Source organism: Peromyscus californicus, unplaced genomic scaffold (assembly GCF_007827085.1).
Source record: "Peromyscus californicus insignis strain IS unplaced genomic scaffold, ASM782708v3 Scaffold_4__1_contigs__length_199733344, whole genome shotgun sequence".
NCBI classification, from domain to species: Eukaryota; Metazoa; Chordata; class Mammalia; order Rodentia; family Cricetidae; genus Peromyscus; species Peromyscus californicus.
Window position 1 is genome coordinate 67,588,755 of NW_026294562.1, and position 13,886 is coordinate 67,602,640.

The 13,886-nt window shown below is 45.6% G+C and overlaps 1 protein-coding gene across 2 annotated transcripts in view; it reads left to right on the forward strand.

Moving 5' to 3' along the window:
* Mki67 (marker of proliferation Ki-67) overlaps positions 1–10,599 on the forward strand; it is a 29,305-nt gene extending 18,706 nt beyond the window's left edge. For both annotated transcript variants that reach the window (XM_052713041.1, XM_052713042.1), the window contains exons 12-14: positions 119–7,734; positions 8,451–8,876; positions 10,285–10,599. In XM_052713041.1, the coding sequence (XP_052569001.1) occupies positions 119–7,734; positions 8,451–8,876; positions 10,285–10,350 (8,108 nt within the window). In that variant the 3' untranslated portion in view covers positions 10,351–10,599. The remainder of the gene's footprint in view (positions 1–118; positions 7,735–8,450; positions 8,877–10,284) is intronic.
* The last annotated feature ends 3,287 nt before the right edge of the window (positions 10,600–13,886 follow it).

Consider the following 13,886-nt stretch of genomic DNA (forward strand, 5'->3'; position numbering starts at 1 on the left):
CTTGTTATATAAGAAACTATATTATTGGTTCTTATACACTTCCTAAAGATAAAATACTAAGTTGACCTTAGATGATGAAAATGATGTGTTTATTGTATATATATTTTGTTTCCTATAGGAGAAAATGTGCTATCCAGTACTCGGGATGCAGCAAAGGAGCCATCTGATAAATATTCTGCAAGTCCTATCTTAAGACGGAGGAGCATCAAAAGTGAAAACACAGTGCAAACTCCTAAGAATGTCCCTAACATTACTCAACTTGAAAAGAAGACTTCGGGCTCTGTGACAGAGCCTCTGAAGACAGTATCCAGTGTGAGCAAGTTAAGAAGGTCTAGAGAGCTCAGACATACACTTGTAGAAAGTATACATGAAAACACAGAAGCAGACCTTGCCGAGGGCATCAAAGGCAGACACTTAAGGAAGACATCACTGCAAGGACAAGAAGTGGACCGACAGGTGCAGAACAGTGAAAACTCTTCACAAAGATTCAAGGAAAATGTTGAATTAAAAGAAGATCCAGAAAAAACATCAGCTATGAGATCAAGTGCCAGGGAGCAGAAGCCAACAAAAGACATAATAAGAAGTCAGATGATCACCCAAACAGCAGCCTGTGCTGAGGAACTACTTAATCAAGAAAAAGGAACCACAGAAGAACCAGAGGAATCCATGCACATGCAAAACACACCAATATGTGATGATCAAAGAGCTAAAAAGCAGAAAGTGGAGCTAGTATATGCAGCCAAAGTGAAGCGGTGGTCAAGGACTCCTGATAAAAAGACCCAACCTCTAGAAGGCCCAGCTAGTCTCAAGGAGCCCTTCGAGACACCAAACTGCAGAGACAAACCGATAGGTGATGATAAAACCAAAGTCCTTTGCAAATCCCCACAACCTACAACAGAGAAGACCAAAACAAGCACAAAAACACGGCCCAGCACATCTGGGAAGAAAGTAGACATGAAAGAAGAAGAACAGTCTTCACTAAAGACGTTTATACATATGTCAGGAGGAACCAGGCATACTTCCAAAGTTCCAGAACTTGAGCATGGGACCATCAAAGCTTTAAAGGAACCTGAAAATCAAATGCTGGATGTAACTGTATCTAGTACCAAGAGGCCAGTAGGAAAAGCTAAGGGAAAGGCTCAGAGCCTGGAAGACCTGACTGGTTTCCAGGAACTCTTTCTATCACCAGTCCCTGGTGACAAAATCACAAAAATGCCCAACAAATCTCCATTTCCAGAACTGGTCGGAAACCCAGCAAGCAAAAGGAAACTGTCCAAGACAGGTCTTGATAAGGTGGGTGTGAGAGAAGAGCCTTTCACACTTGAGAAACGAACAAAGTCTCCAGGCAGAGCCACACGCACACCCACAGCACCAGTGCTGGAAGAGAGCGATACCACAGCCCTTATGGAAACTCCAAAGCAGAAACTGGATTTCACAGAGAATTCAGGGAGTAAGAGAAGGTCACGGACACCCAAGATCAGGGCTCAACCCCTAGAAGACCTGGATGGCTTCCAAGAACTCTTCCAAACTCCAGTTGGTGCCAGTGACCCAGTGACTGTTGGGGAAACTACAAAGGTGTCTTTGGAATGTCCACAACCAGAACCAGTCAGAACCCCAGCAAGCACAAAGAGACTGTCCAAGACAGGTCTTGATAAGGTGGGTGTGAGAGAAGAGCCTTTCACACTTGGGAAACGAACAAAGTCTCCAGGCAGAGCCACACGCACACCCACAGCACCAGTGCTGGAAGAGAGCGATACCACAGCCCTTATGGAAACTCCAAAGCAGAAACTGGTTTTCACAGAGAATTCAACAGGACATAAGAGAAGGTCACAGACACCTAAAATCAGGATTCAACCCCTTGAAGACCTAGATGACTTCCAAGAACTCTTCCAAACTCCAGTTGGTGCCAGTGACCCAATGACTGTTGGGGAAACTACAAAGGTATCTTTGGAATGTCCACAACCAGAACCAGTCAGTACCCCAGCAAGCACAAAGAGACTGTCCAAGACAAGTCTCAGGAAAGTGGATTTGAGAGAAGAGCCTTTAACACTTGGGAAACGAACAAAGTCACCAGGCAGAGCCACACGCACACCCACAGCACCAGTGCTGGAAGAGAGCGACACCACAGCCCTTATGGAAACTCCAAAGCAGAAACTGGATTTCACAGAGAATTCAGGGAGTAAGAGAAGGTCACGGACACCCAAGATCAGGGCTCAACCCCTAGAAGACCTGGATGGCTTCCAAGAACTCTTCCAAACTCCAGTTGGTGCCAGTGACCCAGTGACTGTTGGGGAAACTACAAAGGTGTCTTTGGAATGTCCACAACCAGAACCAGTCAGAACCCCAACAAGCACAAAGAGACTGTCCAAGACAGGTCTTGATAAGGTGGGTGTGAGAGAAGAGCCTTTCACACTTGGGAAACGAACAAAGTCTCCAGGCAGAGCCACACGCACACCCACAGCACCAGTGCTGGAAGAGAGCGATACCACAGCCCTTATGGAAACTCCAAAGCAGAAACTGGTTTTCACAGAGAATTCAACAGGACATAAGAGAAGGTCACAGACACCTAAAATCAGGATTCAACCCCTTGAAGACCTAGATGACTTCCAAGAACTCTTCCAAACTCCAGTTGGTGCCAGTGACCCAATGACTGTTGGGGAAACTACAAAGGTATCTTTGGAATGTCCACAACCAGAACCAGTCAGTACCCCAGCAAGCACAAAGAGACTGTCCAAGACAGGTCTCAGGAAAGTGGATTTGAGAGAAGAGCCTTTAACACTTGGGAAACGAACAAAGTCACCAGGCAGAGCCACACGCACACCCACAGCACCAGTGCTGGAAGAGAGCGACACCACAGCCCTTATGGAAACTCCAAAGCAGAAACTGGATTTCACAGAGAATTCAGGGAGTAAGAGAAGGTCACGGACACCCAAGATCAGGGCTCAACCCCTAGAAGACCTGGATGGCTTCCAAGAACTCTTCCAAACTCCAGTTGGTGCCAGTGACCCAGTGACTATTGGGGAAACTACAAAGGTATCTTTGGAATCTCTACATTCAGAACCGGTCAGAACCCCAGCAAGCACAAAGAGACTGTCCAAGACAGGTCTCAGGAAAGTGGATGTGAGGGAAGAGCCTTCCACACTTGGGAAACGAACGAAGTCACCAGGCAGAGCCTCACGCACACCCACAGCACCAGTACAGCAGGAAAAAGGGATAAAAGCAATGATGGAAACTTCAAATCAGAATCTGGAGCCTGTAGGAAATTTAACTGGGCCTAAGAAACAGCTTAGAACACCTAAGGAAGAAGGCCAATCTCTAGAAGACCTAACTGATTGCCAGGAGCTCTTCCAAACACCAGACCATGGCAATGGCCCGTTGGTTGTTGGGAAAACCAAAAAAATGTCCTTTAATTATCCACCACCAGAACCTGTCATAACCCTAAAAAGCATAAAGAGACAGTCCAGGGCAAGTATCAGTAAAACAGAAGTGAAAGAAGAACTTTCAGAGTCAGAGAAACACCTGCAAATAGAAAAAGCCATAGACACACTCCAGGTACCCGATGGTAACACTGTTGTTAGAACATCGAAGCAATCTGCAAAGCGGAAACTGGATCCAGCAGCTAGTGTGCCTAGCAGCAAGAGGCTGCGACGTGCATCTAAGGATAAGACACCATGCCTGGAAGACCTCAGTGGCTTCCAACAGCTCTTCCAAACACCAGGCCATACTAAAGACTCACTCCCTGTTGGTGAAACCTTAAAAATGCCCAGCAAACCTCCACATTCAGGACCAGTTCGAAGCCAAACTAGTAGGAAGAGTGTGGCCAAGATAAGTCTCAGGAAAATGGATATGACAGAACTTTCAGCACTCTGGAAGCAGTCATTAGGCAAAGCCCCCACAGCACCAGTGCAGCAGGATACTGGGATACAAGCAATTATGAAGAAGACTCCAAAGGATAGACTAGAGAGTGCAGCAGATGTAACTGGGCTTACAGGACAGCGAAGAGCACCTAAGGAAAAAGCCCTACCCCTGGGAGACCTTAGTGGCTTCCAAGAAGTCTTCCAAACACCAGGCCACAGCACTGATCCATTAATTGATAACAAAATAACAAGTGTACCCTTGAAATCTCCACAACCAGGACTTATTAGAACCCCACAAACCTCAAAGAGACTAGCCAAGACAAGTCTTGGGAAAGGGGGTGTGAGAGAAGAGATCTCCTCACTGAATGTGCCGGGGCGAGCTACAGGGGAGATTGTGCACGTACCCAGACTTCCAGAAGATGATGGCAGAGGGAACAAGGATCTGAAGGAATCCAGAACTCAGACACAGGGCCCATCCGTAAGTGTAACTGGCAGCAAAAAGCAGCGAGGGGCACATAAGGAAAGGTCTCAGTCCCCAGAAGACTTATCTGGTCTCCAGGAGCTCTTCCAAACACCAGCTAGTCACAAAGACTCAATGACTGTTCGTGAAACTATGAAAATGTCTTTGGAGTCTTCAGAACCAGAACATATCAGAACCCCAGCAAACAAAAGGAGACTGTCCAAGACAGGTCTTGATACGGTGGGTGTGAGAGAAGAGCCTTCCACACTTGGGAAACGAACAAAGTCTCCAGGCAGAGCCACACGCACACCCACAGCACCAGTGCTGGAAGAGAGCGACACCACAGCCCTTATGGAAACTCCAAAGCAGAAACTGGATTTCACAGAGAATTCAGGGAGTAAGAGAAGGTCACGGACACCCAAGATCAGGGCTCAACCCCTAGAAGACCTGGATGGCTTCCAAGAACTCTTCCAAACTCCAGTTGGTGCCAGTGACCCAGTGACTGTTGGGGAAACTACAAAGGTATCTTTGGAATGTCCACAACCAGAACCAGTCAGAACCCCAGCAAGCACAAAGAGACTGTCCAAGACAGGTCTTGATAAGGTGGGTGTGAGAGAAGAGCCTTTCACACTTGGGAAACGAACAAAGTCTCCAGGCAGAGCCACACGCACACCCACAGCACCAGTGCTGGAAGAGAGCGACACCACAGCCCTTATGGAAACTCCAAAGCAGAAACTGGATTTCACAGAGAATTCAGGGAGTAAGAGAAGGTCACGGACACCCAAGATCAGGGCTCAACCCCTAGAAGACCTGGATGGCTTCCAAGAACTCTTCCAAACTCCAGTTGGTGCCAGTGACCCAGTGACTATTGGGGAAACTACAAAGGTATCTTTAGAATGTCCACAACCAGAACCAGTCAGAACCCCAGCAAGCACAAAGAGACTGTCCAAGACAGGTCTTGATACGGTGGGTGTGAGAGAAGAGCCTTCCACACTTGGGAAACGAACAAAGTCTCCAGGCAGAGCCACACACACACCCACAGCACCAGTGCTGGAAGAGAGCGATACCACAGCCCTTATGGAAACTCCAAAGCAGAAACTGGATTTCACAGAGAATTCAGGGAGTAAGAGAAGGTCACGGACACCCAAGATCAGGGCTCAACCCCTAGAAGACCTGGATGGCTTCCAAGAACTCTTCCAAACTCCAGTTGGTGTCAGTGACCCAGTGACTGTTGGGGAAACTACAAAGGTATCTTTGGAATGTCCACAACCAGAATCAATCAGAACCCCAGTAAGCACAAAGAGACTGTCCAAGACAGGTCTTGATAAGGTGGGTGTGAGAGAAAAGCTTTCTCCACTGAATAAGCCAAGATGTTCATCACAGAAAGTCATGCATGAACCCAGACTTTCAGAACATGATGGCAGAGGAACCATAGATTTGAAGCAATCTGTGACTCAGACATTGGACCCAGCAGTAAGTGTAACTCGCACTAAGAGGCAGCGAGGGGCATGTAAGAAAAGGTCCCAATCCCCAGAAGACCTATTTCGTCTCCAGGAGCTCTTCCAAACACCAGGACATGATAAGGATTCAGTGGCAGGTGATAAGCTCACAAAAATGCCCCACAGGTTACCATCACCAGAGCCAGTAGACACTTCAGTAACCTCACAGAGACAGCCCAGAACTAGACTGATGAAAGCTCGTGTGAAAAGTGAACAATCAGGAGACAGAATGCTTCCACAAATGTCAGGGGAAATCATGGACATATCTAGAGTAGCAGAAGGTGAAGATAAAGGCATTAGAACAAGGAAGCAAGCTGTAAAGCGGAAATTGGACACAGCAGTCAGTGTACCCAGCAGCAAGAGGCAACGAATTGCACAGGCAGAAAAGGCACAGGCCCTAGAGGATCTGCCTAGCTTCCAAGAGCTCTACCAGCCTCCAAGTTCAGCAGTGGACTCAGTGACTGTTGACAAAGCCACAAAGATGTCCAGCAAATCTCCAGAGCCCATGGACACAACTTCAAAGACACAGCCAGGAAGAAGACTCAGGAGAGTGGGTGTGACCAAAGAGCCTGTAGCACAAAGAAAGTCTACAAGAGTGTTACGGGAAACTAGAAACACACACCAAGAGCCTGTGGGTGACAGAATAGGTGACAAAGAGTTTAAGGAATCTTCAATGCAGAAACAAGACCCAGCTGGAAGCTTAACTGGCAAGAGAAGCCAACCAAGGACACACAAGGAGAAGACCCAACCCTTAGAGGAGCTGCCCAGCATCCAAGAGGAAACAGCTACAAGAATGTCTTGTGAATCTCCACAACCAGAAGAAAAGGAAACCTCAGCAGCCTCAAAGAGGCAGCTCAGAATACGACTGTGCAAAGTAGGTGTGAAAGAAGAGCCCATAGCACAGAGAAAGCCACCAGGCAGGGAAACCAGGAGCACACTCAAAGAGCCCATGAGTGATAGTGGAAATGTTGAAGAGCTTAAGGAGTCTACAAAGCGGAAGACTGACCCAGCAGCAAGTGTGCCTGTCAGCAAGAGGTCACGGAGGGTACCCAGGGAAAAGGCACAACCCCTAGAACTGGCTGGTCCTAAAACACCAGTCAAAATCCCAGGTCCCACTGAGGAATCAGCAAGTGATAAAAGACTCCCACAGATGCCCTCTACTGCTCTACAACCAGAGCAAGTAGACAGCCTCCAGACCTCACCAAGACGTCCCAGGACAAGACGAGGGAAAGTAGAGGTGGATGAAGAGCCTTCAGTAGTGAGGAAGACAGTGCCAAAATCAAGGCAAACTACACGATCCTGCAAGGTCCCTGAAATTGATGACAAAGACACCCAAGCTTCAAAGGAGCCTGTAAAGCAGAAATTAGAAACAGTTGCCAATGTAACTGGCAGCAGGAGGCAGCTAAGGGCGCCTAAGGGCAGGGTCCAACCTCTTGAAGTCTTGGGTGACTCCAAAGAAATAACTGAAATATCAGAGCACACTGAGGAACTAAGACCTGACACCAGTAAGAGCACTCTACAGCAAATGCCAGACTCCATAAAACCTCTGAGAACATGCAGGAGAGTGCTAAGGGCCTCTAAAGAGGACACTGTGGAAACCATGAAAATGTTGGTGGATACCAGAGACCCTGAAGAATCACAAAGCAAAAGCAACACTCTCCTGCCCCCCAAGAGAAAGTCTGCAAGAGATGGAAGTGTTTCAAGAACCAGGGGGCTGCGCTCTGTGACTCCAAAGCAGGAAGCAACAGATGAGAAACCTGTAGCTAAGACACAGAGGACTGCTCCCAGCAAGAGGCAAGTGTCACCTGAGCCCGTGAAGATGAAACACCTGAGAATCATGTCAAGCAAAATTGAACCAGTGGAAGAGGAGATTAGCAACATCATGAAAACAGAAGAAAAGGAAGCCCCTCCAGATCAGGTGATGGGGATGGACATGGTGGGTGCTTGTCAGAGAGGGTCAGGCCCATTTTGCTGCAGTTATTTGTGCATTACAAGGTTTACTCAAAATAAAGATTCAGTTCCTTATGGTTTCTGTTTGCCACCATTAATAGCTCTGGTCTGTAGTCCTTTATGGATTTGTATAAGGAATAGACTAACCCCTTAGAGTTTTCCTGTCTGGAAGAGAGCTAATGAGAAGTGGCTGTAGTAGTTCCCAGGGAGTGAATGAATTGCATGTATCTTTAGTTCGAAGAATTACTCAGAGAACAGATGGGTAGTGTAGTTTTGTGTCTGTACCAGTATTCTAGTAAGAACACAGGTGCTAAGGTTCATATATCCTTGTAAAGGAATGGAGCAGGAAGGTCACCATGGCACCCCTCAAAGATTGCAGGCCCTTGTTCTTTGGTGATCTTTAAAGGACCAGGGACTCATTTGCTGCCTGTACAGTGGGCATTCTTCAGTAGTATAAACTGGAGTATTTGGGTATGATTGACATCCTGAATTTATAACTTATCAATGATGGTTGTTTTTCCATAGGAACAAAGTAGCCAAGGCATTGTCTTGACTATCTTAGATGATTCTTAGTAAATGAATCATAAAATTTGTGGTCCTTTTTTTTAAGTTTTACTTTTTTCTTTTTTTCCTAATGGATCTTGAGATTTAACTAATTTTGTGGTTATCTTCTCATTTCCTTAGAAAATGGCTCTGCCCTCCAGAAACCGAAAGAAAACCAATGGAAAACAACCAAGACCTGAGGTTAGTGCATCTGCAGAGACGGTTGGGATCAAGAAAAATGAGAAGACCATGGAGACCTCCCAGGAGACAGAGCTGCAGAGCACAGATGATGGAGCCAAGAAGTCTACTGCTAGGGACAAAGTCAGTGGGAAAAGAACGTGCTTGAGGTCTAGAGGTCAGAGGGAGCTTCCCCAGACTCATGCAGCAGAGGAGAAACCAAGTGAGACGGAGGCAGAGATCTTGATAAAGACTCAGAAAAAGAAAGGAGTCTCTGGAGATTCAGATGTCAGATGTTTGAGATCCAGAAAAACTGGAGCCACTTCGGACACTGAACCTAAGCCAAGAGTAACTCGGGGCACTAAGAAAGATACAGAAGTTCCAAAGAAGGTGAGGCCTTTTGTTTTACACTCTTCAAAAGCAGGGATGTTCTAATATTTATGCCCAGGCTGCAAAGGCAAATCAGAACATGCCAGCAGCTCCCAGCTGTGCTAGTGGGAGAAGCCATCATCCAAACCACCTACTTTCTTGTGTGCTTTAGTAATTCCACTTTGAGTAGTGAATTCACCTTACTGAAGGTTTCATTCTAGAAGAGCTATACATTCATCTAATGTCACTTTCTGATGCTTCTGATGCTTGTGATGCTGCTTATCATGGTTATAGATGACATCTTCAGCCTCTCTAGGTCGGCCACACTTAACTAAACTAAAGATGGCCTGCACCTCAAAAGACTTCCTTTAAAATGAATGAATAGGGGCTGGTGAATTGGCTTAATAGTTAAGAGCACTAACTGTTCTTTCAGAGAGGAGCAAGCCTCTCACCTGATGTGTGTACCTTTCTATCATCATGTGTACAGTCGTCGTCGACCCATGTTAGCAGCTCCCTGTTATTGTCCTCTAGAATTCAACAGCATTCACATACCAAGATCTTCCCATCCACACTAAGCCTCATACTTCTAGAGTTCCTGTTTTCTATCTCTCTTTTTCTTACTGTTCATGATCACCCAAAAAACTGCTTCTAAAGTATGCCCAGAATCACCCTTGACTTTTCCTAAGTTGCATTGGGTGAGCCTTGTGTTTATCAGTACCAGGACTTCTGGTCATTTGCTCTGAGAGGCCATTGTCATCTGCTTTCTGTAGATTGGATCTCCATTTAGTAGATCTCCCCACTGCCTTAGAAGACTCACTATGCTCTTGCAGCCACATAGGAGAACTCAGGACACAGTGACTATCCTCTGTCTGTGGGAAGTTATCTTTAGGACATTTAAGTTTTCATCTAGGTCACCTTCAGATTCAGTTTTTCTGAATGATGCTTTCTAACTAGTGAACTGTGTAACATATTAGAAACTTGTGAAAGAGCACAGAGTCTAAGTTTAAAAAGCTAAGTAAGAAAATGTTTAGGAGGAAACAACTTCAAGGTAAGCACTGTAAAACTAATTTCCAACTTTAAAGTTAATTTTTATTTATTTTTTAAAAACACTTGTAGTTTTTTGTTTTGTTTTTCTTAATTTGTGGTGAGTGTTTTGCCTGTATGTATGTGTACCATGTGTCTGCCTGCAGTGGTCAGTCAAAAGAGTGCATCTGATCCCCTGGATGGTTGCTGGGAATTGAACTCATATCCTCTGCAAGAGCAGAAAGTGCCTGTAGCCATTTAGCCATCTCTCCAGCCCCTCAAAGTTAATTTTTAGACTGGAAGACCTGAATGACACCTAGTAAGGACTGGGGGTCTGTAGAGTTGAGCTGCTCACAAAAATTATTCCTTCACATTATTTAGGAGTTGTGTTTTTCTTCTCAAACAGGATGAAGACATTGTGTACACCAAGAAATTAAGGACAAGAAGTCACCAGAATAGTAAAAATATGTAGGGTAGACATTTAAGAAGGAAACGTAAATTTAGCTTAGTGATAATTTCCAGTGTGATTTTTATCTCCAGTGTAAAGGTAAACTGTAAATAATACTGCCCATGTTTAAGGAAGGAAGCTTTGAGCTTTCGTGGTTATACTCTCTTCAAACTCCAATGGAGATCATGAGGGGGGTCACTAGCAATCTCAGAGCAATAACAATTTAAAAGTTTGGGGGTGGGCAGGCAGAAGTGTGGCCCTCTGTCCTGTACAATAAAGTTCTGAAGTATATTGCCTCCTGTGGTCTCTCTGTGCTACTGCTACAGCATCTTCTCATCTGCTTGTGTCCTTTGTCATTGGCAAAGGCAGAAGGGACAATCCTGTGTCCCTCCACTGACCTGATTCTCAGTAGACATTAGTTGTGTAGTTAGATCAGAGGAGCTTACACGGGATAACTGGATAACTGTACAACAGAGCATTTGGTTTGTAGACTGATCACTGCTCATTTGTACGAGTCGGCCTGATTCTTTAGGTCTTTGACCTTTAATAGAAACAGCTATGACAACATGGATGTCTGGTGAGCCCACCTTCAGGGGCACAGGTTGTTCTGTTAGAGAGTTCTTGGTGCATGTGCTTTTCTTTTTTTAAATTTTTTATTTATTTACTTTTATTTTCATTTGCATTGGTATTTTACCTGCATGTATGTCTGTGTGAGGGTGTCAGATCTTGGAGTTAGAGACAGTTGTTAGCTGGTGTATGGGTGCTGGAACTAGAACCTGAGTCTTCTGGAAGAACAGTCAGTGCTCTTAACTGCTGAGCCATCTCTCCAGCCTACTTGTGCTTTTCGTTAGGCATCTATACTGAACAAGTTGGCTGCCTTGCCTATGGAACTGTTGCTGTTGGATAGTATGCCACTCTAGCTCCCACCCTAGCTTCTGTTTTTATCATGTGCTTTTTCTGACTTCTTGCCTGGCAGCGTGAGGCTTTCACCCACAGCCACTCTGGCATTTGGTATGAGATGAGTATCTCCTAAGTCTCACTTTAATCCTAGATTCCATTTCAGACCATAGTCGTAACTTATGTATCTCCACTATGCATGTTATATCCAACTTTTGTACTTTCCACCCTGTCCCCTAGTCCTCTTTCTGTGCTTTCCAGCAGTAGCACATCATTCCAGGTATCTGCCCAGTGCTGTCCACTGGGCCTCCTTTGCCAAATGGGGTGATGATGGCAGGCTGGACAGAGAGGCCCTGGTCAGCCAATGCTCTAACCTGCTCACTTCTTTATCCTCTGTCTGACATGCATCTGAATATACAGTTGTAAGATACTGAGTGAAAGCAGGGATTTCATAATTTGGAGGAGTCTGAGGGTTACTTCTGCCATTTTATCTGCCACGGGATTTCTGTAATCATAAGGAATGGCAACAGGTTATTCCTAAGCAGACAATTGAGACTTCACAGGACAGATGACAGTTGAGCTGGTAAAGGGAATTGCGCAGAGCGGAAGGTATGGGAAGAAAGAGCCCATTTTAGATGGTGTGAGGCATGAAAGTGCCCTTCATTGACTTGAATCTTAAAGTCAAGATCTTTCTTTCTTTATTTATTTTATGTATATGAGTGCTCTACCTGCATGCATGCCTTTATGCCAGAAGAGGGCATCAGGTCCCACTATAGATGGTTGTGAGCCACCATGTGGTTGCTGGGAGTTGAACTTAGCACCTCTGGAAGAGCAGCCAGTGGTCTTAGCCACTGAGCCATCTCTCCAGCCCCAAGTCAAAATTTTTTAAGTAACAGGAACATTGACTTGTCCTCATGTGTAATTAGAAACATTGTATGTATGTGGGAAATTTCAGTCAACTGCATGCTGGTTGAACAGAACATGGTGATGAATGAAAAACCTGCTCAGTTGTCAGAAATCCTGCCTGAGCTATGTCAGCACATTTTCTCATTGAGGTAAGTGGTATTTCAAGAGCTTAAAAGGTTGTCCTTAGGGCTACAGATGCTGGATTAGAGAAGCTCATTCGGGACTTGGGGAATGACAAAGCACCGGCTGTGCAGGCAAGAAGGCAAGAGCAGATTAGCAGCACCTACATAAGAGCTGGGCATGGTGACATAGGTCAGTAGCCCCATCATCGGGATGTGGGGTCAGGTGAATCCCTGGGGCTTGCTAGCCAGCCAGCCTAGCCCAAATGGAACACATCCTCCATTTACCTTGGTGGAGCCTCTGAGAAATACCAGTTTTCATGGTTAATTGTGTAGTTGGAAGCAAATATCCTCCTCTTCCCCAAGTGTTTAGCTACAGTCTCTAAGTCGTCTCTAGCAATGTCAGTTTCCCAGTAGAAACCATGATGGGAGATTCCCAAGGGACACCACTTTTTGGCCTTTTAGAGCCTGTGTGACTGTTTTGCTGTCATTTGCTCCTGCCCCAACCAAGTACTGTTTTCCCTGCCTGGAACTTGGCACACACCTGTACTTCATCAGTATTCCTTGGAATGCTGAGCTTAGCTCCAGAAAAATTTCCAGGCCTCTGCATTCCAGCCACTGTCCAAGGTTGGGGCAGGTCTTTGGTTGGCAGCAGAAGCCAGGCACCTGGTGAGAATCAGCCTCCCAAATGCAATTTTCAGTCCCTTGACTAAAACCGATTTAGTTTAATAGTGTGTAATCCGGCTTGCCTGCTCATTGCATTGTGGCTTAGGGCAAGTCTTTCTCCCTCTAACAGACAGTTTTCTGGACTATAGAATGATGTTCTCAGCGTTCCAGCTCAGGTCAGTCAGGAGGATTAACTGAATAGAATACTACTTGTAGCTCCTTTAGCCGTTGGCAAGTGCTTGGAGTCAAGCTAATTAGGATCATTTTCAGAGGACCTATACCTCCAAGCTGTGTCTTGGGGGTTTCCCCCTGGAGAAGGTAGGAAGATTTGGAACACTGAAGTCTCAGTGCTAGGTTCCACACAATGTCCCAAACAGGGAAACTGTAGGCCAGGAATACTAGAAGATTCCACCTCAGTGATTCTGATCTCTTAATCACGGCTAATTTCTCAGTCCCAGCCAGCCAGCATCAATTGTCCCAGTAAAGGTTTCATTTGATGGTGCTGGACTGTTGTCAATCATAGCTTATTCTTCAGTCCCAGATGACCAGAACCCACATCTTAATTCAGAGTATCCAAACAGCCCAGATAGTCTTTGCTTCCCTCTGAAACTTGGCAAGCCCGGCCTCCATTGTTCATACCTCTTAGCGTTATCATCCAAGTTCCCACAGAACAGCTCCCTAAGCTCTGAGCACTCAATGGTTTTTCCAGCCCCAATCCTCCCCTAATTAACATAGTTAGGTCTGTCACAGCCAAAGTATGTGTTCAAGGTACCAGTTGCTGTATTAGTTACTTTTCTGTTACTGTGCTAAAATACATGTGCCTTTGTACTCATGTACCTGCATACACACACACACACACACACACACACACACACACACACACACACACATTTATTTAAAAATAAGACTAAATTGTCATTGTACGCTGAATGCATGTCTTTGGTGCTGGGGCTTCACATATGCTAAGTATGG